The sequence below is a fragment of the Rhinatrema bivittatum genome, chromosome 6 (genome assembly GCF_901001135.1).
Source record: "Rhinatrema bivittatum chromosome 6, aRhiBiv1.1, whole genome shotgun sequence".
In the NCBI taxonomy this organism is placed as follows: Eukaryota; Metazoa; Chordata; class Amphibia; order Gymnophiona; family Rhinatrematidae; genus Rhinatrema; species Rhinatrema bivittatum.
The window spans coordinates 48,993,491-49,019,752 of NC_042620.1; the positions used below are offsets into that span (position 1 = coordinate 48,993,491).

Below are 26,262 nucleotides of genomic sequence, written 5' to 3' on the forward strand. Positions count from 1 at the left end.
GATATCCCTGCTTCAAGCATAGAATTCTTCTTTATTTAAAAATAACCAGGTCCTTCAAGGAAATCTTGAGGTCAGGATTTTCCTAAACTTCTGTTAGTACCAGCTACAGACATGTTCAAGCACTGCCTCCAAGAAATCTGAATATGCCATAGGCAGCTCTCCATCCAGCTAAAATGTATTATTTATCCTCTGCTGAATGCCCTGAAATGGCTGAGGATTCACCACGAGAAGCGCATCTATCAATAGACAGCCTAGATAAAACACTTGTCATCACTGTTAGCATGAAGTATTCAGTTTTCTTCCAAGTACTTTGCTTGCTGTCTTGCGAAAATAATTCTTTTTTGACCCAGTGCAACTTGAGGGCTTTCTGGAATATAAGGCTAGACCTGTAGATCCTGTTCCTATGTATCTGATATTAACTAACCTTTGGCTCCTTGGGTACAGTATTAAGAACTAGCTGTACTGGTCAGTATGAAGATTTCTATCTTGCTGGATGTTCTTGGGGCTGGGAGTAGGGAATGCACAATCGGACAGAATAAACTTTTTTTTTTTCTTCTAATTGATTGTAGGCTGGTGTGCCTGCTGCTGTGACTTGATTTACCCTTTCTTGTTATGATCTGGATTTATTCAGTTATTCCTTTTTTTTTTCCTTTGTTGGGTTATCTTGGATATAGGAATAAGTTTGTTCTCGTGCTCTCTCGCCCAGGAATTTCCTCTTATTTCTTTGGAAGAAGGGTTGAGATCCTTGTTGCCTTCGTTTGCAACTGACCGGGTATTTTTCTTCCTATCTTATATCCCCTGCCAACATACTTTATTCCAGTCGTTGGAGCGACGGTCCTCGGCTGAAAGTCGTGCAATCATGGACCCCAAAACCAGTGACTGGCATCATCATTACACGATTTATTACTCCCCCCTGCCCTTCCTTGCTACTGGGCATTCTGAACGCTGCCTCCAGAGCATCCCCAGCCGACTTGACCCAGGAATCGAACCCAGGCCTGACCAAGTGTTAGCACACAGCACTGCCAGAGGACCACCGGCTGGTTGCAGGAATATGTCTTTGACAAAATTTGCCTTTTCAATATTTATTCTTGAAATTTATTGTGAAACTGCATTAAAATTGTATTCAAAACTTTGGTTCAAACTATGTAAATTAAATGATCCCCAGATGCATTATTTAACTTGTTACAGAACCCAGGTGATTGAATTCTCAGACGTAAAGAATTGTTCGCTTGTAGATTTGCATTGTTTGCGAGCTAATGTGAATTCGTACACTTAAATACAGTGAGTTCCTTTTGTAAGAACAGTCATAAGGCAGACTTGTTTTGATTTTCGTAAGCATGGTGCAGGCATTATTTCCATGGGAAAGTTTTTTTGTTTCTGTAAATAGAATGTGCTAGTAAATTGAATCTGCATCCCATCTTCTGCACAAAATAATGGGGGTAGGTCCCTGGTGAGCCATGAGACATGCTATTACTTCTTTAGACATTTGCAGCAAAGCTCTTTTACGGCATCATCTGTCAATGCAATAGAAGGTATCGCAACCTGCAGAAAACATGCGGTTTTGTTCCCTGATCAGTACAGCTATTAGAGCTCCTTTTGCTACTGGTCTTTCCTTTTGTCTTTATACTGGGAGCATTGGGGACCCTCCCCCTCCCTTTTCAGTCTCTTCAAACAGCAGTTTTATTTAACTTTGTAGAAATTTATCTGCAACTTCTGAAACCTAAAAAAAAAAAAAAAAGAGGCAATTGAAGGAAAGTGTTTTGCAATGTGTTTTGGGAAAAATCACCAGGCCTATAACTGATTACAACTCCAAAAAACCACACCACACTGTTCCTCAGTATATTCTTTTTGTCTTTAAATCAGCTATTTTTGTAGGACCTTCATGGGAACAACTTTAAACCAACAGATAAGTTGTGTATCCTTTCTGGTCAACTTAATTTTATCTCATTTGTGTATATCCATTTTTTGTAGTTTTTTACTTTTTTTTTTCTTTAAAACACAGTCCCAACCTGTGAAGATCCTTAAATTGGGTCACATCCAAACACCATATCTCATTTAAAAAAAAAATCTAATGAGCTGCTTTCACTTTTTATCCGGAGTCCAATTTTGCTCACAACCCCGACATGGTCATGTTTCGGTAAACGATCGGCTTCAGGGGGGTCCACAAGACCTTTCAAAAAACGCTCTCTATTTCCATTTCTATCATGCGTCCCGAGTATAATCAGCTTCACTTCGACAAGTGAGGATGAGAAGAATGATGGCTTGGAACAACCACCGGCGGGAGGCTCATTGAAAGTATTCAATAGCAATAATCCTTTTTAGGATACAACAAAAATCATGCAGGCAAGAGTTCAGTCCAAACCCAGGCCAGCGAGTGGGACGGACCCAGGAACCGGTCAACAGATTGGGATGGACCGACGACACACTCCCAGTTCCGGAGTCAACAGCGGTACTAAATCTTTCAGTGATGCAACGGTGCAAGCCCTGGCAAAAGGATTGTCTTTCGTTCCGGAGAGTTCCTATGACTCATTTCAAATGAGAATTGATTTATATCATGTCTTTCGATCCCTTCAGATCAAGGTATTTTTTGGTGATCATTTGGGGATTGATCAATCTGTTATTGTACCTAAATCAAGATGGGTTCCCCCCCCCAGGCCGATTGACCCCATAATCGCTACATTTATGCAGTTAGTCCTAAGATATGGAAGTATTACAACATCAAATGAGTTTTAAAAATAAATTTATTGCGAAGGATTGGTCAAAAGTACAACAGAAAGCAATTAAAGAACTGGCTGATAATGCAATAGTGGTAAAAGTGACCGATAAGGGGGGAGCAATTGTTTTACAGAACAGATCTGATTATATACAAGAGATTTGTTGTCAACTTACCTGGGGATCCAACCAGGGAGATCAAGGATCAGATTAATAACCTTTCTGGGTATTCTGTGTAATGATGTTTTCTTACTAATAGAGAGATTCGTGCATTATGGTCCAGTATTGTATACCCTGCCAAAGATCCATAAGAATCCAAAAGTTCCTCTAGGTCGACTCATTGTAGCGAGTAGAGGGTCTATTCTTGAACCGTTATCTAACTTTTTGGACTACTTTTTGAAACCATTTGTACATCACACAGCTCTTTTGTTCAAGATACTACACAAATGTTAGCCCTGATTGACAAAATGCCATTTTTACCAAAAGAGTGCATTTTAGCAGCCCTCAATGTGGAGGCGCTCTATACAAACCTTTCCCAAAATGAAGCATATGATTTGATGGAAAAGATTCTAGAGTCATGGGAACATCCCCATAGGGTACCCACTTCTTTCTTGGTATTCCTTTTAGAATTAGTACTATTCAGAAAGTTTTTCATGTTTGAGGGGGACAGTATTATCTCCAAGTGAAGGGAGTGGCAATGGGAGCCCCGGTTGCCCCGGACATTGCTAAACTTTTCGTGGCTCACTTCGAAGAAGTGTTATATCCATCCCATTAGTTTAATAAAATTCATTTATGGCGGTGCTATATTGATATATAATAGAGCACCACATCAACGATTAGATTGTTAACTTTTACAAAATTGCCATTATTCGATACAGTATCCCATTGCCAAATATGCCAGGTGTGGTTGTGTTATAGACCTTCATAACATCCCGCGGTATTTGGGGCTAATCTGCCCCGTGCTTCAGCATCTTATGGGATCATCTTTAATCATCGGTCTTACCACCACTGGTGCCAAATTATTTTTTTTTAATATTTTTTGCTTTTACTAAAATTATTTGAGATTTATCCAAAGCATAGCGTTAAATTCCTTTACTCATTTCGCTTTAATAGCAATTTCATTTGAGACAAAGATAAGTTCAGGATACTTTCCTTGATGCTGGTGACAAAATACGCTTCTGCCTTCCTTGAAGCTGATAAGAGTGCAGTTATTGTGCTATATTGATATTTTTTTTCATTTGGCTAGGTTCTTGCGAGGATCTTGAAGCATTTGTACTATGGATGAATGGGCAGAATGCCCAACTAAAGTTTTCTTTAAAATATCATGTATTCTAGATAGCATTCCTTGACATCACAATAACAAGGGAAGGTGATAGATTGAAAACGCTCTACCGGAGACAGTTCGAAATCATTTTTGGAAATACTCCAGTTGTCATCCCAAAAAATTGCAAGACAGCCTGCCAATTAGTCAATTTTTGCAGCTTAGGAGGCTGTGTTCTACTCTTCCAGAATTTAAAATTCAATCAGAAAGCATGAAGTCTTGGTTTTTGGAACGGGGTTATCCCCGCTCTGTGGTCAAGAAAGCTTTCAAACTGGCATTATTTGCAAATATGGAGCTACTTTTGGGTTACAAAGCAAGCCATGAGAAGGACGGGCTTACATGTGTTCTACATTATAGTAATTGAATAAAAGAAATCATTGAAATTTTGCAGAAGCATTGGAGTATGTTATCTCTCCACCCAGGTCTGGATAAGTTCCCCCAGTTTGCTTTTTCCTGAAATCGTAATCTACAGGATAAGATTGTGAGGGCTTGCCTGAAACCTGATGTTGAAGAACAGTTTGACGGACATGTGCAAGGGAATGCCCCCTGTGGCACATGTGAAGTGTGCGGGTTGGCTTTGGTTGAAGCTGTATGGCAACATCCCGGTTCAAGATACACTGTTTTTTTTGAATAAAACTACAAACTGCAATTTAAAACATGTAGTGTATGTTTTACAATGTCCTTGTAATTTGATTTATGTAGGACGAACCAAAAGAAAAATTCGGACACGTCTCTTGGAACACAAGAACTGCATTAAGACTCTAAAATTGACAGCTCCATTGGTTAACCGCTGTATTGACAAAGGACATCAATTTAAGGATTTCTGGTGGACTATTCTTGAAATGTTACAGTTGTCATCCCGTGGAGGCGATATTCACTATGCCCTTAAACGAGAACAGTTCTGGATCTTTAAATTATGATCTGTTCATCCAGATGGATTAAATGAGGTTATAAACTGGTATTCCCAGACGTAATTGATTACATCATTACGTTTGTTTGACGTATAAGAATAGAGCAGTTGGACACCTTGTTTAAAGGTCCTATGAAGGAATCATGAAGAGAAGCTGATTATACTCGGGACGCATGATAGAAATGGAAATAGAGAGCATTTTTTGAAAGGTCTTGTGGACCCCCCTGAAGCAGATCGTTTACTGAAACATGGCCATGTCGGGGTTGTGAGTAAAATTGGGCTCCGGATAAAAAGATAAGTGAAAGCTGCTCTCATTAGATTTTTTTGAAATGAGATCTAGTGTTTGGATGTGACCCGATTTAAGGATCTTCATGGGTTGGGACTGTGTTTTAAAGAAAAAAAAAAGTAAAAAAAAAACTACAAAAAATGGATATACACAAATGAGATAAAATTTAAATAAAAGTTGACCAGAAAGGATACACAACTTATTTGTTGGTTTAAAGTTGTTCCCATACAAAAATAGCTGATTTAATGACAAAAAGAATATACTGAGGAATAGTGTAGTGTGGTTTTTTGGTTTTGTTATAGTTACCTCAGATTTCTGAGTTTATTGGAGTTTTTTTTTTAGGTTTTTGATTACAACTCCACCTGCAGTTACGGCATTGCATTTCTCTACAGGAAAATGAATGTTACTCGCAGATTCTTGGGCCAGGGACTCCTTGTACCTATTTGTACTTTGTTGTAAAACATCCTGGGTATAGGGTGCCATTACTAATCACAATAATGTAAGATCAAATATGGTCTTAATTTTAAAGTTGGAATTTTTTTTTTTTTGTGTGTGTGATATATGCAATAAGGAGTTTGCTGTAGTGCTTGCATACCAAGTAGTTCAATATTCTTGCATACATGGTTAATTGAAAGAACTGTGAACGTGGCCTAATTTTGTTATCCTAATTAAGTGGCTTCTTATGTACCTTAATATAAAGTGCTTGAGCTCTCCAAAATGCGTTTTTTTTTCCAATTTTCAAATGCCTTACTGCAGGGATGGATTTCCCAGTAGAGAAGACATGCATATAAACTTCCCAAATTCAACCCAATACCAAACCCCTCCCCCCTTTCTCTCTCCAACCTCCTTTGGGTCTTCCATCTGATCTTTCAGACCTCTTGCATATCTGTCCCTGACATAGCCAAAATCCATCCGTGTTGGCCTCCCCATGCTTTTTTGGAGCCCTGATGCTGCGGTGTTGGGTTGTAGCTGCTCTGTGAAAGTTATCGTAACGTGCTTCATTTCTGTCGTCTTGTCTCTATGGGTTCTCTGTGCTTATCCTGTATCTTTTGAATTCCATTGCCAATTTTTTTTCTCCTGCTTCTTCCAGAAGGGTATTCACACAGACACTAAATGGCTTGAATTTTAGGCACTTAGAAAATACTGCATAACCTATTATACAAAACCTTTGGGTCTTATTTGCATCTCAAATCACAGGCTTACTACATATTTTCCATTCAGTTGGCTCTCCATTTTTTATATATATAAAAAAAGGAAATTACAATCCAGAATCTAAAAAACAGAAGCTCTGTGTTTAGAAGGAAAATATTCCAGCTATATAATAATCTCAGCCTATGACTATATCTGTACTTTAGAGTAGCATTTCTACTATATTTGTCTTTTGAACTAGGTCATTAGTCTGATTTCATTCTGAGTTTGTATTTTGTTCATGGTGTGAGAAGTTCATGAGACCTGTTCCTACTGTTAGATTCCCATTACTGTTACTCTGATTGGCATGAGAAGCTAGCTAACATGACACACAAAATAGGCAATAAAGCTTGACATAAGAGACGGTTGTCATACCCAAAACGAAGCTGTGGACTCTGCTTTTGGAGGCCGGTTTTTAATTGCTGCGGTTATCCTCTTTTTTTCATGTTGTTTTTTTAATAAAATGAATGCTTTTTTAAAACTGTGTAATGTGTAAATGTCTCGAGTTGTATGCATATCATACTTTGTGTATTTTATTTATATCTTTCAACCCTTCCTGGTGTGGCACGTGAACCAATCAAAGCAAGTGGATTTCAACAGAATGAGTCATGAGACTCAGAACTACCCAAATGAGCTACTGAAATGTATTTAGGCCTAATCATAAGTTCTGCTTTATCTCTTAAACTCGTAGAAATGTAAGAATTAAAATAGGTTTGGTTAAACAAACAGCCTAGAAATAAACCCAGTTTAGGAGATTAGATACAAAGACATGATGAGGATTTGGAACTAGTAGTTCTGTTTTAATCCCTGTGTTTGCAATAAGCCTCTTTTCTGACTGTGGTGTCCTTATCCCGCAAGCACCTATGACTTTGACCATGGCTTGCAACTTTTGCACAAACAAAATTGTGGGCTTTTTTTGGAAGCAGAAGCAGTTGCTTTCCGTTGACCACTTTAAAAATTGGCCCTGATCAGTCTCAGTAGGGTGTGTTTGCAGTTCCAGCTTCTTTTTTTCTCAAAGTCTGTGAGGTTAGCAGACATGAAGTGTATCAGCAAATTGAAAAGCAAAAGACAGAAAGCTAGCAGAAAATGCTTGATTAAAGTGGGATCACACGCTTTCAGTAATTGAATCGTACTTTTTTTCATTCTGTTACAGATCTGAAGAAGACCCTTGCAGTCTTATTAGACAATATTTTGCAGCGTATTGGCAAGTTAGAGTCTAAGGTGGAGAACCTTGTAATTAATGGCACTGGCGCCAACTCTACTAACAGCACCACCACCGCTGTTCCCAGCTTAGGAGCTGTTGAAAAAGTTAATGTGGCTGGTAAGCATGATTTAATTCATTTGGTGGATCTTCTAATATGCAACCTTGTAATCTCTTCGCAAAACTCTTTCGTTCAGGTGCAATGGTACAAACATTTTTTTAATTTTAGGAGCATTGATCTTTCCTTGGGTTTCCCTGTCAGATCAGTAGCCTCTAAGATAATGCTCTAGACCAATAGAGGAAGACGAAATGAAATTTGTAGGCAGGGTTGACCTTCCTGGAACTTTTCTTCTGCTTTAGTTTTGTTCTGTCTTTTGGCAGAAGGAACAACTTGCTCTTGGAGCAGGATTTGATTTCCTCCCCCAAAACCTTTCCTTGAGCTAGAAAAAAAAATCCTGTTTTCTGTATGTGACTTAGTGTTGGTACATTTATGGTAGTACTAATACATACTTTTGGAGGAAATCTACTTCATTGCAGAATTCCTCTTCCCTGCAGAATTTTATATTTTTGCTCAGAATTTGGCCTGCCTGGTAATTGCTTGATGAAGACAGCCCAGTGGGATCACAGACCCAGGTGAACTGGCAGAAGCAGCAGGTTAGAGCGACAGCTTCTATGGTTGGTGGGAATATTGGCCCATGGCAGCTTGAAGGAGTAGCAGCATGGGTGGGCCAGAGGAAGCTGCGGAAACGCCTCCGTGAAGGGCATTGGCAACTCAGCGACACGAGTAGTGATTGAAAGGGAGCAGCAGCCCATAGAGGCCTACAGCAGAGACTGATGAGAAGTAGCAAGCAGCAGCAGCAATAGGAGGTTAGGAGTTGAGAGATCAAGAGAAGAAGAGCAGAGGGATGTGACAGAGATAAAGAGGAGAAAATTGAATAGGAAGAGAATGGGGGACTATAGACATCGGGAAGGATGATCTGGGGTGAGATACTGTTGCCGGGGGGGGTGTGTGTGTGTGTGTGTCACACAGCCATATCTCTTTCCAAGCAAACACGCTTGTCTGCCTGCCTTCACTCCCCCTGCCTCCTGTGGACTTCTGCTTATGCAACATAGGAACTGAGCTGCTGAACTGAGCTGCTGAAGGTTAACTGTTTCCCACGGTGCTTCATTGGGGACTGTTAGCCCTTTGCTTTCATTGTCCATCTGTTACCCAGATTGTAAACTCTATAGAGAAGGGACTTTCTCTTCTGTGTGTCTGTACAGTGCTGCAAGGATCTTGTAGCACTATATAAACATGGAAGAGGACTAGATCTGGGTATTTATCAAGCAAGGCCACCGCTATTGGCAGACTTGTCCTTTCTTTGTTTGCTGCACTGGCACGTGCACATGCTCTCGGGGGTCTGGTCCATTATGTTGGAATGACAAGACCTCATTACTGAGTAGGAACAAAAATGTTTTCTAAAATTTGCCTGCATCTAAGCTGAGTCCTGCCTACTGGAGTTCTTCACACTTCTCCTCCCTCCCAGGCTCCTGTGGGGAAACAGGTATTCACTGTTTGGTTCTGAGTTCAGTTCCCAGAATGAATAGAATAACAACTGCAGACAGGTGTTAGTGTAATGTGGTTTATTATCTAGTACGAAGATTACACACAGCACCTATACTTATAGTAAGCCTGCAGAGTTTGTGTCCTGCTAGACAATAACTCTCAAGGGGGCGATGCAATAAAGTGCACCCAGCCTAGCCCACAACGAGCGGTTAGACGCACGTTTTGGATTTGCATGCATAACCCACGATGCAATAAGGGGATCAGTGCGTTCAAAAAAACAAAAGACATGTTGTGGTGATCAAAAAAGCAAATAATGTTAGGAATTATTAGGAAGGGAAATGGCAAATAAAACAGAGAACGTCATAATGCCTCTGTATCGCTCCATGGTGAGATCGCACCTTGAATACTGTGTGCAGTTCCGGTCACTGTATTTCAAAGGATATAGCTGCACTGAAGAAAGTGCAGAGAAGGGTGGCCAAAATAAGGGGAATAGAATGGCTGTCTTATAAGGAAAGGCTAAAGAAGTTAAGGCTGTTCAGTTTGGAGAAGAGATGACATGAAAGGACTTGAACAGATTAATGTAAATCAGTTAAGTACTCTCTCAGATAATAGAAGGACCAGGGGGCACTCCATGAAGTTGGTAAATAGCTCATTTAAAACAAATGGAAGAAGCTCTGGAATTCACTGTCAGAAGATGTGGATACAGCAGTTAGTGTAACTGGGTTTAAAAAAGGTTTGGATAAGTTCTAGAGGAAAAAATCCATAAACTGGTATTACGGTAATTAGTAGCTTGTGATTTGTCTAATGTTTGGGTACTTGTGACTTGGATTGGCCACTGTTGGAAACAGGATACTGGACTTGATAGACCCTTGGTCTGACCCACTATGGCATTTCTTATGTTTTTATGTTGATAGCGCTCAACACATGTAAATGCCCTGTAGATGAGGCTATTAGCTATTACCCCGCAATGCAAAAAATCCCTGTACACCTGAGGCGCACTTCTTAACCTGTAAAATTTTATGCCTGCCCTGGAGCAGGTATAAAGTCTTCTCGCATGTCAGATTCTTGTATCAGGTTTACAAATCCATAGGCATTTCCACGATAGTTCTAAATTGATTTTCATCGTATTTAGCAGGCCATATGCAACAAATCAATATTGGTAATCATTAATCGGATCGATATACAGTTTCTTCCGGTGTTCCACAAGGATCTTCTCTGTCCCCTCTTCTTTTTAACATCTACCTGCTTCCTCTCTGTCAAATTCTTTCCTCCCTAAATATTCAATTCAAAATATATGCGGACGACATTCAGTTTTTGGTTCCATACAATACATCATGGTCTTCCACCTTATCTTTGGTTATATTATATATAAATACGTTCAGTATCTGGCTATCACATAACCGTTTAAAACTAAACCCCTCTAAAACAGAAATTGTTCACCTAACATCGATTTGTAATCCTACAACTGGTCTTCCATCTCATTTTTCAATAAATGGTTTATCCATCCCTATTCTAAAACAAGCATCCAACCTGGGAATATTGATAAACTCTGATTTGTCATTGACACAACACATCTCTGCTGTAACAAAAATCACTTTACAAATTGCATTTGTTAAAGCAACTTTGTCCCCTGCTATTTTATCAAGATTTTTGTACAGTCCTTCAATCTCTCGTGTTTTCAGGACTTGATTATTGTAACGCACTCTATCTGGGCTTACCCGATTCTGCTATTTGTCCAGAATGCTGCTGCCCGTATACTATCTGGTACCTCTTTAAGAAACCATATAACTCCAATACTTTGTTCCTTTCACTGGCTTCCCATAAAATTTAGAATTCAATATAAAACATTGACCATAATTCACTCACTTATTACAATCCATCCTCAACTTGGTTATGCTCCTTTTTACGAATTCATAAACCGACACGACATTTAAGATCTTTAACAAAAAACTTGCTGGATGTTTCTTCAGTCCGTCTTGCAAGGTTGGACATTACACGAAAAAGAGCCTTCTCTGTAGCTGGCCCATCCATCTGGAATTCTCTGCCGAACTTTTTGTCAGATACCAAATTCACAACAATTTAAAGAAATCTTTAAAAATATACTTATTTCAAATTGCCTTTAAGATTCCAGTATCAGAACACACTTAAATCCATATTTCTCATTATCCTCTGTATCCCCCCTTCCAAAGGCGACTTACTTTTATGCGGTTTGGTACTTGAATATTTAGATTACTAAAAATAAAATTTAATCTAGTTTTATTTTTCTTATGTTTTGTTTGTTAAATTAATTTTTATACCATATTGTTTGAGAAATTATTTTACTATTATGTATATTCTGAATAGCCTAGTGAGGGAGGAGGAATAGCCTAGTGGATTAGAGCAGTGGGCTATGAACCAGGAGACCAGGGTTCAGGTCCTGCTGTTGCTCCTTGTGTCCTTGGGCAAATCACTTTACCCTTCATTGCCTCAGATACAAAACTTAGATTGTAAACCCTCTGGGGATAAAGAAATACCTACAGTACCTGAATGCAAACCGATGTGATATCTCAGATCGAATGTCAGTATATTAAAATAAATAAATAAATATATTGTAAAAGCAGTATATAAACATTTTTAAATAAGGGCTGAGCTTAAAAACAGATAACGCTTTTCTGTGGTTCTTCCTACTTAGTATCATAACAAATCTAAGTAGGAAAAACCATATAAAGCACTATGCAAATAAGTCATGACGTAAAAAAAAAAAAAAATTTGGTGCGCACAATATACGCCCAACAATATACACGCTCCAGGCCGTGTATACTGTGCATGCGTATTCTGGTAAAATAGCTGCCGCAGGAAAAACGGCCACTCGTAAATTGATTATCCGTTTTCCTAACCTATGCACAGTCATGTCTCCTGGGTGCCCAATGCCATGGATGCGCCAGGGACGCACAGTTTATCCCTAGCGCGTCCGTTTTAGCGTGGCAGCTCATTTACATATTGCGTCGGGTGCCCAGGAGGGGTGGATGTGCGCGCTTAAAATAAATAAATAAATAAATAAAATAAATACGTGCGCCCAGTTTGGACGCATGTTTTTTCCGCGTACTTTATTGCATCAGCCTGAAGGTCGCTTTGTTTAGCACCTTGCCTGCACCTGCTGTAAAGTCAATGCAATATGCGGGTCCCTGAATGAGCCTGAATCTTTATTACTTAATCACTGATGGAAGCAATGCTTTTAGCCTTGTTTCGCTAGAACAGAGAGCCTTATGAGATGCTGAAATGTCTGTGTATTAGTTTGTCTTTTTTTGTGTGCGTGTGCTCCTCTCCCGCCTAATTTGCAGCAGCATCAGACTTGGTAAGGACGTAGGCTCTTGGGGAGGGAACCATCTGACTTTTCCTTGTTTCAAAACCCTGCGAGTCAATTGAGATGGGGAAGGAGGCAAAGTTAGCAGTTTACTCGTAAGAAATGTCTCTGCCCCACTGTCTCCCGTTTTACCTTTTGAAACATATGGACCTTGCCCTTGGAGGACATTAGACGTTTCTACTTTTCAAAGCTGGTGAGTGATCCGGGGACCGCATTGGTCTTCTCCGGTTATCATTTGGTATGCTGCTTTACAATCTGGTAGAAGCATAAATTACTTGTAGAAGCTTGCAGTGCCACTACCACTTAACTTCCCTGCATGAGTATCGGATGCATTTGAGCTTCAGCTATCAGTCAATGAACATCTATGAAATTCAGATGGAATGCTTTTCCAATAAATTTATAGGGAAGCTCTGGAAAGATTGTGTACCTTCCTGTACAGATTTGCTGATAAGGTAGGATGTGGGAAATGTGTAGAGACTTCACACAAATTTTGCAAAGGTTTGATGACCCTTGTGAACATTGGCAGTTAAAGTCCATACACTGCTCTCACACCCTGTTATATAAATTCTTCTCTCTTGGGACTGTAGAAGGCTGTTTTTTGTTTTTTTTTGGTTTTTTTCTACTGCTTTGCTGGAAAATGTAGTTATTCAGTCTTATGGTTCCCGGATTCTATTCTGCCTTCAGAAAATTGTTTGTTTAGGTAGCTGGGTAAACATCCCTGGGAAGATGTCTGTTGGCTGAGTGGTAAATACAGTCTCTTTATTTTATTTGTACTTTTCTTAAACTGTGATGTCTATATTGCTTTAGTCAGTTGTGTGTGTTTGAATTTATTTATTTTTATATACCGACATTTGATCTCAATTGAGATATCACACCGGTTTACATTCAGGTACTTGTAGGTATTTCTCTATCCCCAGAGGGCTTACAATCTAAGTTTTTGTACCTGAGGCAATGGAGAGTAAAGTGACTTGCCCAAGGTCACAAGGAGCGACAGCAGGACACTAACCCTGGTCTTCTGGTTCATAATCCACTGCTCTAACCATTAGACTATTCCTCCTCCCCTACAATTTGATTGTAGAGAAATGAGTAGTTGCCGAAATTGCCCTTTGTACACATCAATGTATTAAAATTCTGAATTCTTTCTGGTGATCTTCAGTTTGATTCAGATATATTTATTAATTATAAACAAGTAACTGGAGAATTAAGTAATCAGGTAATTTTTTTTAATTTTTTTTTTATGTAGTACTAGTTTACATTTTGCACAGGCCTTCTGAAATGTGCCTTTAAAACATGCAGCGCTCGCTCCTCCTTTCCCAGAACGCTTCCATCTCTTCAGGAGCCATGCCATTTAACAGTGCCTTCTGGGGCCACCAGATGAAGCAGCTCCTTCCTTTCTGGTCAACACGGCTCACTTCGGGAGCTGCATGGCCGCGTTCTGTGCACGAGCTTTTTAAATTCTGCACCAGTGAGATATTGTGCCCAAATTCTGTGATGTGCAGAATCGCCCCAGGAGTATATTATGAACTTGTATGTATCCTGACATGGATTCTAACCTACTATAACACGTTTTGAGCTCTTTAAGAAGAAAAGCGTGAAAGAAATAAGTGATGATTCTTGGCCTGCTGATGTCCATCTACTTTTCTCCCCTTGTCTTGCTATTCCCTTCGCTGCTCCTTGCGCTCCCAGTTCTGGTCCCTTCTTACAGCACCGCAAACCAGACAAACCTCTGTGCATTTTTGCACCATCTTTCTGCTTGGAACCTACTTTTGGAAGAAACGCTTCTGGAAACCCAAGACTCATCATTGCCCATCTTCCGCTCCCACCAAATCTTTTTTTTTTTTCTTTTTTCCTAATTTGGTTTGCATAGTGTCCTCAGACTCCATCCCTCCTCATACACATCCTTCTATTCATTTTACACAATTTCTCTTTAGTATAATCCAAGATGAATACTGTCATAATACCATGTGTAGCCAGGTTAATAGTTTCCAGAATTCTCATCCTCTTGGTAATGCCTCTCTCTTGCTAACTGATATCCTTATTTGCTCCAATGGCAGCGGTATATCAGTGTGACACTTCAGATCAACGCTTACTAGTGCTATGCAATTAATTATCCTTGTCCTTCAATGTTTTCAACCAGCTGCATTTGGTTCTTACTTAACTTGTTCTGACTTGATCAACTGTTAAGTTATTTCTGCATTACTGATGTTGGTTTAGCTCCCATTATGCTATTATCAATCCATCTTTGAGATGTAAGGTAGGTCAGACTGCTAAAACAATCCCACCAACCTTAGGGCTCAGTTTACTATGCTTTTATTATCCCTTACACACAGAATGGGTAAAAAGGTCTTTGTAAATCTGGCCCTTAGGAGGGTCAGATGATCTATGCCTCCTATGTCCTCATTGTGTCCCTCAAAGTCATCTGAATCCACCACTCTTGCAGGACTAATTTACTTCACAAAATTAAATGATCTTTCCCCAGCAAGCTCAGCACAGTTATTTACTGTCTTCTTGCACATTACACTGCATTGTATTTATTCAGAATGTTGCCTTTGAACTCATGTACTGACTCAACTGCCTCCTATCTATGGATTTAACATTTTATTTTCACTGGATAAAGTGCACTTTGGTTAAATCAGATGATTCAAGAGGCAAATAAAAAAAATTAAACTTTAATCACTGTGTAAACGTTCTGTTGATTGTGCAAGTCAAGTTTGTACAGAAATGTTTTGAAATTTTATTTTATTGCACTTTTAAGTTGCTTGATCAAACAACTGGAGTGGAGGCGTAGCAGCCTAGTGTTCAGAGCAGTGACCTGCACACCAGGGTTCAAATCTCACTGCCGCTTCTTGTGACATTGGGCAAGTTTGTTTTCCCTCCATTGTCTCGGGTTCAAACTTAGGTTCCTTATTTTACTAAGGCTTTTCTCCTATTCTATGGGAAAATGCTTGGTAAATGAGGCCCTTAGATTGTGAGCCCTCTGGGGAGAAGGAAATACCTACAGTACCTGAATTGGCTTTGAAGTGCCGAAAAGAAGAACACAAAAGAAAAAAAGTGCTTCAGGTTACTCTTCCTATGTTGCTGTTTTAAACTGGATGTAGATTATATATTAAAAGTTTTTAAAATTGTAATCCCATTGAATTTGTACACTTTACATCAACAAACCAGTATAACCACATATTCCATGACCACTGAATATCATCATGCTACATATCTTCTGTCAATAGCCAAAAGCAAGCACATAAATCTCTAGCACACAGCGTAGCAATATCCCACCCTACAATATCTTACTTTTCATAATTATAAAAATGTAGTGTGACTCTTGACACATTTTCAAGTGCATTTCAGATCTAAAAGATTTAGAGGGCAAATGTGATCAATAAAGCGTTCTGCAGTGGGGTATCTTTTAATGACTCCTGACAGTCTTTTGGCTCACAAAATGCACACAGAATGACTGAACGCTGAATAGAAAAAAGGAGCGTATACCCACAGGTATTTAATCAAATAAGTGTGTAATGCAAGAAGGCTGGAATTGCGCCAAGGGTCAGGTCGACAGAAGGAATCTGCTTTGCGGAGCTTCTCATATCAGCTGGGATCATCTCACCTTTTGTTCACTGGCACTTGGCACAGGTTATGTTCATTGACTGTAGAATTGTCATTGGTTTGCTGGATTAAGACGTATACTTTTGTTGAATCTGAAAAAGAGGGAGCATGTAGATGTCACCAGAAGAGATGTGTGAAGATTTTTCAAGGTTTGTTTTTTTGATGGTGGAATTGGCTGTCTAGATTGATGCTCCTTGAGTAAGGACACCTAACCCAGGGCAAAATCCAACCCCTTTGCATCTGCCATGATTCATGGCTCATACTGATTGTTCATCTCGTCGAGTAACGTGCAACTTGCCCTATATTCAGAAAGTCTTTTAAAGTTCAGTGCTGCATCTGAGGCAGACATGCAGAGAGAAGATAGGTCATTGAGTGTTAATAAAATCCCAAGCTCCTTGGCATTTTTGTTTTTAATATTTACATATAATTTTCAGAAGGCATTGAGTGTAAAAGCCTCTCACATACAATCATATCTGGTTAAAAAAAATATACATGAGTTTTACAATATACAATATAGACAAATGCAGTAAGTAGAATTGATTGTTGCAGAATAGGATTATATTAAACATTTCTCACCAATGAATACACTTTTGTTTAACATAAGCTTTGCCATTCAGTGAGAAGCCCACTGTCTACTCTGAATATCTGTGCTTTATTAACTTCTTCTAGAAACTCCATTCATACAGATCAGCAACCGTGTGACCAGGGCATCTTACAGTTAGTTAAATTCCTATTCTGATAGACGTTAAATGTAAGAACCTTATGCTAGTAAGTCATCCTAAACCCTGACAGATTCACTTGCGACAAACGAGTTTTTTAATTTTTTTTGTTTGTTTTTGCCTTCCTGGAGATTGATTCAGCAGATGATGCTGAGTAAATCTCCATTCCAACCCAATAAATGATTTTAACATGTATACAAAGTTAGCCTTTTATGAATGCCTTCTCATAAAATGTTACATTCCTTCGCTGCTTGTCACCTGAAATGCTTTATTGCCAGCTGATGTCTTTTCAAACAGCAGAATCTTCTCCTTGCAGCCTCTGAATTTTAGGAGGTACTTATATCCAGACCAGTTGTTACTGTTAGTCCTGTTTAAAACTGGTTAGCCAAAACACAGATTTTGGATTTCCATTTGTAGTGGGATAGTTTTCCTTTGGCCAGAATTTTTGTAGATTCATTTTAAAACTGGTTAGACCATTTCACATCCTTCTGACCTGAAGTTATTTGCCTTGATATAACAAGATTATGATTAACGTTAAATGATAGTTAAAGTTTTTAAAACAAGGAGATGTGTAATGCTGACATTCCTTCCTTAGTACATGGACTAAAGATTAAAAAAAACAAAAGCATGTATGAGATATTTGAGTTAGTCCAATAAAAAGATGCTCCCAAAAGCAGGTCAAGAAACTGTTCTTTTCATCCCCAAAATACCTTCTTTGGTATAGAAATTGGCACATGATTGTAACAGTTCATTATGTGAATTTCTATATATTAAATACATCATTAAATATTAAAGATGGTTTTGTGCTATAGGAAACTAGGTAAGAAATGGAGTTGGTGGTCCCGCTTCACAAGAGTGGGAACAGAGAAGAGGCTGGTAACTATAGACCAGTTAGCCTCACTTCAGTGGTGGGAAAAGTAATGGAGTCAATGTTGAAAGAGAGAATAGTGAACTATCTACAGTCGGGAGAATTGATGGACCAGAGGCAGCATGGATTCACCAGGGGAAGATCCTGTCAGACAAATCTGATAGACTTTTTTGACTGGGTAACCAAGGAATTGGATCAAGGAAGAGCACTTGATGTCATCTACTTGGATTTCAGCAAAGCTTTTGATACGGTCCCGCACCGGAGACTGTTGAATAAAATGAGAAGCTTAGGAATGAGTGCCGAGGTGGTGGCCTGGATTGCAAACTGGTTGACGGACAGAAGACAATGTGTGATGGTAAATGGAACTCTCTCTGAAGAGAGAGCGGTTTTAAGCGGTGTACTGCAAGGATCCGTGTTGGGACCGGTCCTGTTCAATATCTTTGTGAGCGACATTACAGATGGGATAGAAGGTAAGGTTTGTCTTTTTGCGGATGACACTAAGATCTGCAACAGAGTTGACATGCCGGAAGGAGTGGAGAGAATGAGACTGGATTTAAGGAAGCTGGAAGAGAGGTCGAAGATATGGCAGCTGAGATTCAATGCCAAGACGTGCAGAGTCATGCATATGGGGAGTGGAAATCCGAATGAACTGTATTCGATGGGGGGAGAAAGGCTGATGTGCACGGAGCAGGAGAGAGACCTTGGGGTGATTGTTTCGCCAACTTCAGATCATTAGACACTATGTGACAAAGCGATAGCTAAGGCCAGAAGAATGCTGGGCTGCATAGAGAGAGGGATATCGAGTAGGAAAAGGGAAGTGATTATCCCCTTGTACAGGTCCTTGTGAGGCCCTCACCTGGAGTACTGTGTTCAGTTCTGGAGACCGTATCTCCGAAGAGACAAGATGGAGGCGGTCCAGAGAAGAGCGACCAAAAGGGTGAATGGTCTTCATCGAATGACTTATGAGGAGAGATTGAAGAATCTAAATGTGCACACCCTGGAGGAAAGGAGGAGCAGAGGTGATATGATACAGACGTTCAGATACTTGAAAAGTTTTAATGATCCAAAGACAACGACAAACCTTTTCCGTCAGAAAAAAATCAGCAGAACCAGAGGTCCCGATTTGAAGCTTCAGGGAGGAAGACTCAGAATCAATGTCAGGAAGTATTTCTTCATGGAGAGGGTGGTGGATGCCTGGAATGCCCTTCCGTAGGAAGTGGTGAAGACCAGAACTATGAAGGACTTCAAAGGGGTGTGGGATAAACACTGTGGATCCATAAAGTCTAGAGGACGTGAATGAAGAGTGGGTGGCCTCGCGGGAATGACGGCACTGCCTGAGATAATACCCTTATTCAATAAACAGACACACGGTTAATGCAACTCCAACAGTGCTCGAAAAGCTTCAATGGCAAAGGAAACGTGGAAAAAAGATTTACATTCACAAAAAAAGCAGAGTAGACTGGCTTGTGTACAGTTACTACCCCCAAACCAAATAAGCCCTGGTACTTCAACTTTCAATGCATATCCAGCATAGCTCTCTGCTTCAACGGCAGGGGAGAAAATCTCATAGTTCACTTTCAATGCATATCCAGCATAACTCTCTGCTTCAACGGCAGGGGGAATGAAGAAAAGTAGATCTATATACAGACAACCAACAAGGTCTGAATTATTTAGTCTGGGTAAACAAATAAGCATGGGTATAGCTTGCTTATTGCGGCGGTTACTGCCCCTAACTAATTAAGCTAGATATTTCACTTAGAGGCAGTTTCTACACTGCTCTCTACATTAATGTTGGGGGTGGAAGCGAAATAGAATCAAAAGGTTACTAAGAGCCAAGAGTAACAGATAAGAATGAGAAAAAAAAAGTGCAAAACTTGCTGGGCAGACTGGATGGGCAGTTTGGTCGTCTTCTGCCGTCATTTCTATGTTTCTGTGTTTCTATATGTAACTGGTAACCACAAGTGCTAATCAGGTAAGGCAGTGTTGTAGATGATGCTGCTTGATAGCGCTGTACTCTGATCTCCCTGAGATTAACTGAATCTATCTTTTTCCCTATGGGAAATAAGAGATAATACAATTCTAAGTGGCAGAGGCATTAAGGGTACATTAAGTGTGAGCTTGGGGAGTCGCTTGGTAATTTTGCTTTCTAAGTCTATGCCACAAATTTATTTCCAAACTCTTATATACCACTCACTCAGATACCAGACCTGATTGGAGTGGTGTAGAACATAGAATATAATAAAAGCACATCATAAAATATAAAAAAAACCACAAAACCTTCTCCTTGTCCCAACCATCCCTCTTTTTTTTTTTTTTGTTTATTTATTCTTTATGCAGTTTTACAAATTATAACAAGAATTCCTCTTGAAAATGAAAAAAACAAAGAAGATTGGTGTATCAAATGACTTTTATTAGGCTTGCCCGACTGGCCGAGTTTCGCTCACACAGGAGCTGCCTCAGGGGCTTAGCGCTGTTAATATAGTTGATCCCGCGGGTATGGCTTAGTCAGGGTTTCATGTAAGCACAAGTTGTGCTAGGCTTCATATCCAAATTGAGCGATGCCATGTGTCAAGTCAAAAATAGCAAGAACAGCTCATCTGGATTAAGATAAACATTTCAACATCTGGCAGGGAACTGCAGGCGTAGTGAAATTTAGATGGGTCATTTTTGAAAGTGGGGATGGGATCCGTCTAAATTTCACTACGCGCTGCTGTTCCCTGCCGGACGTTGAAATGTTTATCTTAATCCAGACGAGCTGTTCTTCTGAATCTTAACAGGTTGCAATTACAGCGTTCCGACAGTCAGGCTGATATTGACCTCCCGCTGTTGGTGCACGCATACTACATTGTCATGTGCTTGGGAGCCACTCTGAAATAAAGAACCTTAAGCATGCACATTCTCATGAGCCTAAGAGCTTGTTCATGAACCACTATGGAATGAGTCCACCAACAAAATAGTGCAAAAACTGCTACTCTCATTATTGATGTCATTTTAAATGAGCCCCTGAAGCAGCCCTTCATTGGGCGAAACTCAGGCCTAGAGTCGGGCATTCACGGATTAATTTTTCTTAATAAATATTTCTTAGGACTATCGGCATCTCCTTATTTTCATTCCTCATGGCTTTTTTAGACAGACTTCCTTCTTGTTTTTTGGGCCCAACTCTTTATCATGGTCCAGTGCTAAAGACAATATCAATGTCGCTGGTGTTGCCATTTCAGTATTTGATCTCTCTAAAGCATTAGTTATATCCAAGGATTGATTTTGCACCGGTTCAGTTAATGTTCCTCCTTGTAATTGCTCCCCATGTCATCTTGGTTTGGATAAATAGAAGATTTTTGTAATTGGAGGTACTGCCGCTTCTATTTTTAATACATCCAAAAGATACCGTTTAAATAAATCTCTTGGGGGATTTAGAGGAACCTGTGGGAAATTAATGAACCTTAGGTTTAGATTTTTACTTAAATTCTCCAGGTTCTCTATTTTCCTAGCTGTGCTATTTTTATCCTTAATACAGCCTGAGTTGTTTTTATTTCATGTATCTGCTGTCTGTTGGACACTGGCTTTCCAGTTCCACTGTAGTGTGAGTCAACACTTTTACTTTTTCTTCAAATTGGTTCATTTTATCATTGAGCGTATGAATTTGCTGCAAGATAGAGGATCGCATTTCAATAATGGTTTCCCATATAGTCTCTAAAGTAAAAGTGGAAGGTCTTACCACCGATGAAATACTCTGTGCAGGGCTCACTGTGGCCTCTCCAGTTCGTTCCAATAGAGATATTCCTGTTCCAACGCCGGTCCGTCCCTTGATGTTACTTGGGCTTGCTGGGAGAGCCGTTGCCCCTCTGATCCCTGCCAGATCACACTCCTCAACACTTCGGTTGCTTGGCATTTCTGTCGGTTCTAGGACATCTCTCTCATCCGCTGGGTTTCCCGGCGGGGTCCTTACTGCAGGGCTTAATGGTGACATCGAGCCTGGGAGAGAGGGGAGCTCCTCTTCCCCTCCCCTAATCTCCAACGGCTGCCGGCTCTCTGCGTTGCTGTCTCTGCGCACGATGTGAGCGTCCATGGGTCCTGAGATAGGCGTTGATGCAGAGGGAATTGCAGAGAGAGGTTCTCCTCGCGGCTTGCGCTTTCTCCATAGAGATAATTAAACAGCAGGAAAATTTTAACAAACTCAGGAGCTCACCAAATGCACAGCTCTACTAAGCAGCCATCTTGAAACCACTCCCCCCATACCCCTCTTAATAACTTATATGTATTATCCTGGCCTGAAACTATACCCTACATTGAACAAAAAGAAAAATAGATAAAACTATGATCCAACCAAATTACTACTACATCCCTCCTTACCACCAACCAACCTCCCTGGTGAGCAAACAGTGAACCGGAAAAAAAAAAAAAAAAAGGGCCATTGTATGACCTCCCCCCCCCCCCCTTCCTTTTTGAGTAGGAAAAATCACCAGTCCTCCCCCAACTGCAATTGATAAATACTCAATCTAAAACAGATTGAATGGGTTACTGAGTGGTAATTTTACAGACCTAACCAAAATAGTCATCCCTCCTCCTCTACCCACCTGTCTCCTTTTGGAAAGATATTCAATACCCAACTGGACAAACCTGAGACAAAGTTTAGAGTCTTCAGTAAACCACATTTTTATAATGCACACCAAATCTACAGTCTTCCCCAAAATCAAATCATGAGCACAAACATTTTTTCCCCTCTAGATCATGCATTCAGTGACACAAATTTAATATTCTCTCCTTCACCTAACTGCCCTTTTCCATAACCCCTCCTCTGATGCTCCCCTCAACTATCTAACTACACTTTTAAATTTTAACCACACTTTTCTAAAACCTATCCCATACTTCCCTTTACCACTGACTCTTCCCACTGGGAATACACCCCAAAACATCTCAGCTTCACAATTTGCAATATAACAGATCTCACACAGGAGCTCAGTAAGTGGCGCCCCCCCCTTGCTCGCACCTTTGGTACACCGTGGCAGCGCACCGCTACATGGCAGCACAGTGTCTCAAATAGGTTCTCCCCACTAATGGGGGTGTGGGATCTCTGATGCCAGAGCAGCGGGAGAGGCTGCTCAGCCCAGTGCACTTCATGCAGTTCCTGAACCCAGCTGTAAGGTCCGCAGCGCTCCTGGAACAGTCAAAACTATTCCTTTGCTTTTCCTGAGGCACACAGATGGTAAGGAAATGCAAATGGGGAGTACCCAAAATTTATTAAAAATAAGTTCCCTGGGCTCAAAGGTGGTAACGGTGCCAGGGATGGCCAGAGAGAAAGTATGCTGGTGTTTGAACGGAGACCCAATGGAAGAGTCAAATGAATAGACTACAGTTGGAGCGCTATGAGGTGCCTTAGGGTAGTGGAAAGACTAGAAGTGGGGCCTGAAAGCCTGGTGAGTAGAGCCTAACTGTAATACAGGTATTAAAAAGATAATAATAGAATAATAAAATTAAATAGTTACCTGAGACTGAAGCAAGTGAAAACCCCGGTGCCAGTGCTGTTTGAGGCATGTTTGTTTTGTTTATTTGCTGCTCCAATGTCTGAGAATGCTAGGGCAGGGTGATATCTGCTTTAATGCAGATGAAGGGAGGGTTTTGTTTCATCTGATTGCTTAGGTTAAAGCCCTCTAGCAGGAGGAGGGGTCTTGTGCTGCCTGAAGCAGGGTACTCCTTGCTCTGATGCTGACTGCAGGGAGTGGGTAAGTCCCTGATTTTTGTCTGAGGCACCCACTGCTGCCACCTTTTTTATTTAAAGAAGAAAAGGGAAATTGACAGCAGAGCTATAAAAGGCCCTGATGGAGAAATAAAATGTCTAGGCCTCTGTGCTGATGGCAGTGGTGACATCAGCAGGGCACCCGTAACTCCAAGAAGGATGGGGGGGCTATAGAAGAATTCTATAGCTGTAACCAGGGCTAACGTGCATTTGGCTTCCCTGGTTACAAGTGAAATGGTCAGTGATAGCTAAAGGATAGTTTAGAATTTCAGATCTGAGGCATCAGTTGAGAGTTATAAATCAAAGAATACAGAGGTGCTGCGATAGTTCTCTGTATTTAAGGCCTAGTGAAAAATAAAAATACGTTTAAATATAAATGAAAGAACAATTACATTAAAGAAAGTGAATGAAAGAATGTATGGTAATGTGTGAGGTTCCTGACAAGGTAAGGTAGTTTAAAAAAAAGAAAGCTGCTGTATTGCGTATTAGCACAGCATTGAATAGAATATATTGTGTTTGAATGAAATATATGCTGAAGAATAGAACACTATGGGGTAGATTTTATAAATTTGTGCGATCGCGTACTTTTGTTCGCGCACCAGGTGTGAACAAAAGTACGCTGGATTTTATAAGATACGCGCGTAGCCGCGTGTATCTTATAAAATCCGGGGTTGGTGCGCGCAAGGGGGTGCACATTTGTGCAACCTGCACGCGGCGAGCCCAGCACGCACTGCCTGTTCCCTCCGAGGCCGCTCCGATTTCGGAGCGGCCTCGGAGGGAACTTTCCTTCGTCCTCCCCCCACCTTCCCCTCGCTAAACCCCCCCCCTTAGCTTTGTTGCACGATTTACGCCTGCTAAAAGCAGACATAAATCTGCACGCGCCAGCGGGCTGCTGGCGCGCCATCACCCAACCCGGGGGCTGGTCCAGAGGCCTCGACCACGCCCCCGGGCTGGCGCCATGCCCCTGGGCCTGCCCCCGCAACGCCGCGTCACGCCCCTGAAACGCTGCGTCATTCCGCAACGCCCCCCGACACGCCCCTTTTACGAAGCCCCGGGACTTACGCGCGTCCCGGGGCTCTGTGCGCACCGGCGGCCTATGCGCGAGGGCCCTGCGCGTGTAAATCCGGCCGGATTTACGTGCGCAGGGCATTTAAAATCCGCCCCTATATTGTCAAGTGTGTATTTGATTAGTGCTGGACACTTAATGGCAGTTATATTGATAAATAAGCCATTTACTAGCCAAACTGTGCCAGCATGACTGCAATGCAAATGAGGTAAATAATTACTTAAAGGAAACTTATGGCATATAAAACATTATCTACAGAAATTCATATTGATGTTTAAAAGGAACCTATATGAGAGAGAGAGTGATATGCAAGGCTTTATATGGAAATTGTTCTTTCATGTATAAAGAAGGAAAAGAAGAAGACTTAGGGAAATTGAATTACCTTTTATTTGAATTTAGTGAAACAGTAACAATTAGCTCTATTAAACAGAGCACACAGACTGACATATATATATTAAGCTGCGGAAGCTCTGAAGTGGTGTGAGGGAGTTAGTATTATTTTATTGATTTGGTTAAAGAGTAAGTTAGTAGGTAAAAGAAGAAAGAAGATGATACTGAAAACAAAGATAACTGCATACACCAACACTGAATGACATTAACTAAAATAAGAAACTACAAGGAGACAAGTTTACACAGCATTTAAAGACAGAGAATAGACAAGAAAGAAGAAAAAAAACCAAATATAAGAAAAAGAAGAACCCTTACTTTTTCGTTCTGAAATACTGAAATTTTGCCACATCTGAAATACATAATAGTGCACAAAAAACTCAGAGCTCTTATTAATTTATAGACAAGAAGATTAGTTTTAATAAATTTTAAAGTTGATGTTAAGTAAAAAATAAGGAAGGAGAATAGTACTTATCTGATAAATGTGACTGTAGAAATTTTAGAGTACAGTATACTGTTATCTGCATTATATGTTGAACACTTTTTTCTATTGATATTGAATAACTTAGATAATACTATATTCTTATCACAACAAATGTATTTAAATTCATATAAATAAAAGAAAAATTGAAAAGTATTTCCTCATTTACATTCTCTTATTGACCCTGCCTTTCACCTCTATCTCCGAGGGACGAGTTCAGGTGGGAGAAATTCCCAAGTAGTCCTGGTCAGGTGTCCGGAATGAAAGGAGGGTATTCCTCTTAATCACCCCCACTTGTGAAAGAGATTTTCCTATTAGAAACATCCAAATTTTGAAACATCTACACACTGAACCCTAGCCACCATGAAGCGGGAGAAGGTCTCGTAACAAGAAGGGGTAGGTTAAACTAACAAAGTGGGAGGGTGAAGGATCAGGAAAGCTAGTGACAGGATCTTACTCCCAGCTCAATTATGCTGCAGAACTGTGAGGTGTCAGAACAGCAGTGAGAAGAGGGGCTGCACACCACCTCCCAGTGATAACTGAGAAGTGAAAGGGGGTGGTGGCTGCTACCGCCAAGAGGAAGGCTGGAGAGGCTGCTATCATGCTAGGAGTCGCAATTGAGAGAGGATGGCAACAAGAATGGGAAGAAAGAAGAGTAGCGTCAGGTCTCTGTGGAAGACCGCCATCTCACTATCAACCCAAGTGGTGCTGAAGGAGCTGGTGCATATGAGACTTGGAGCAGTGTTAGGGAGCCCGAGGCAGAAGCAGAGATGGGGAGCCACGAAGAGAAGAAGGTTGGAGGTTTGCTCAAGAGGGGGAGGGGCTGGTACAAGAAAAGCAGTATCAGGCCACCTCAACAAGCTCAGACCTCCCACAAACGGCATGAGAGCGGTGCAGAGT

At 40.6% G+C, this 26,262-nt stretch overlaps 1 protein-coding gene across 3 annotated transcripts in view; it reads left to right on the forward strand.

Annotated features, from left to right (window-relative positions):
• Positions 1-26,262, forward strand: part of MGAT5 (alpha-1,6-mannosylglycoprotein 6-beta-N-acetylglucosaminyltransferase) — a 422,238-nt gene that overhangs the window by 129,427 nt on the left and 266,549 nt on the right. For 2 of the 3 annotated variants that reach the window (XM_029605355.1, XM_029605356.1), the window contains exon 3: positions 7,571-7,738. The exons of the other annotated variant lie outside the window; for it this stretch is intronic. In XM_029605355.1, coding sequence (XP_029461215.1) covers positions 7,571-7,738 — 168 coding nt within the window. The remainder of the gene's footprint in view (positions 1-7,570; positions 7,739-26,262) is intronic. 3 annotated transcript variants of the gene reach the window in all.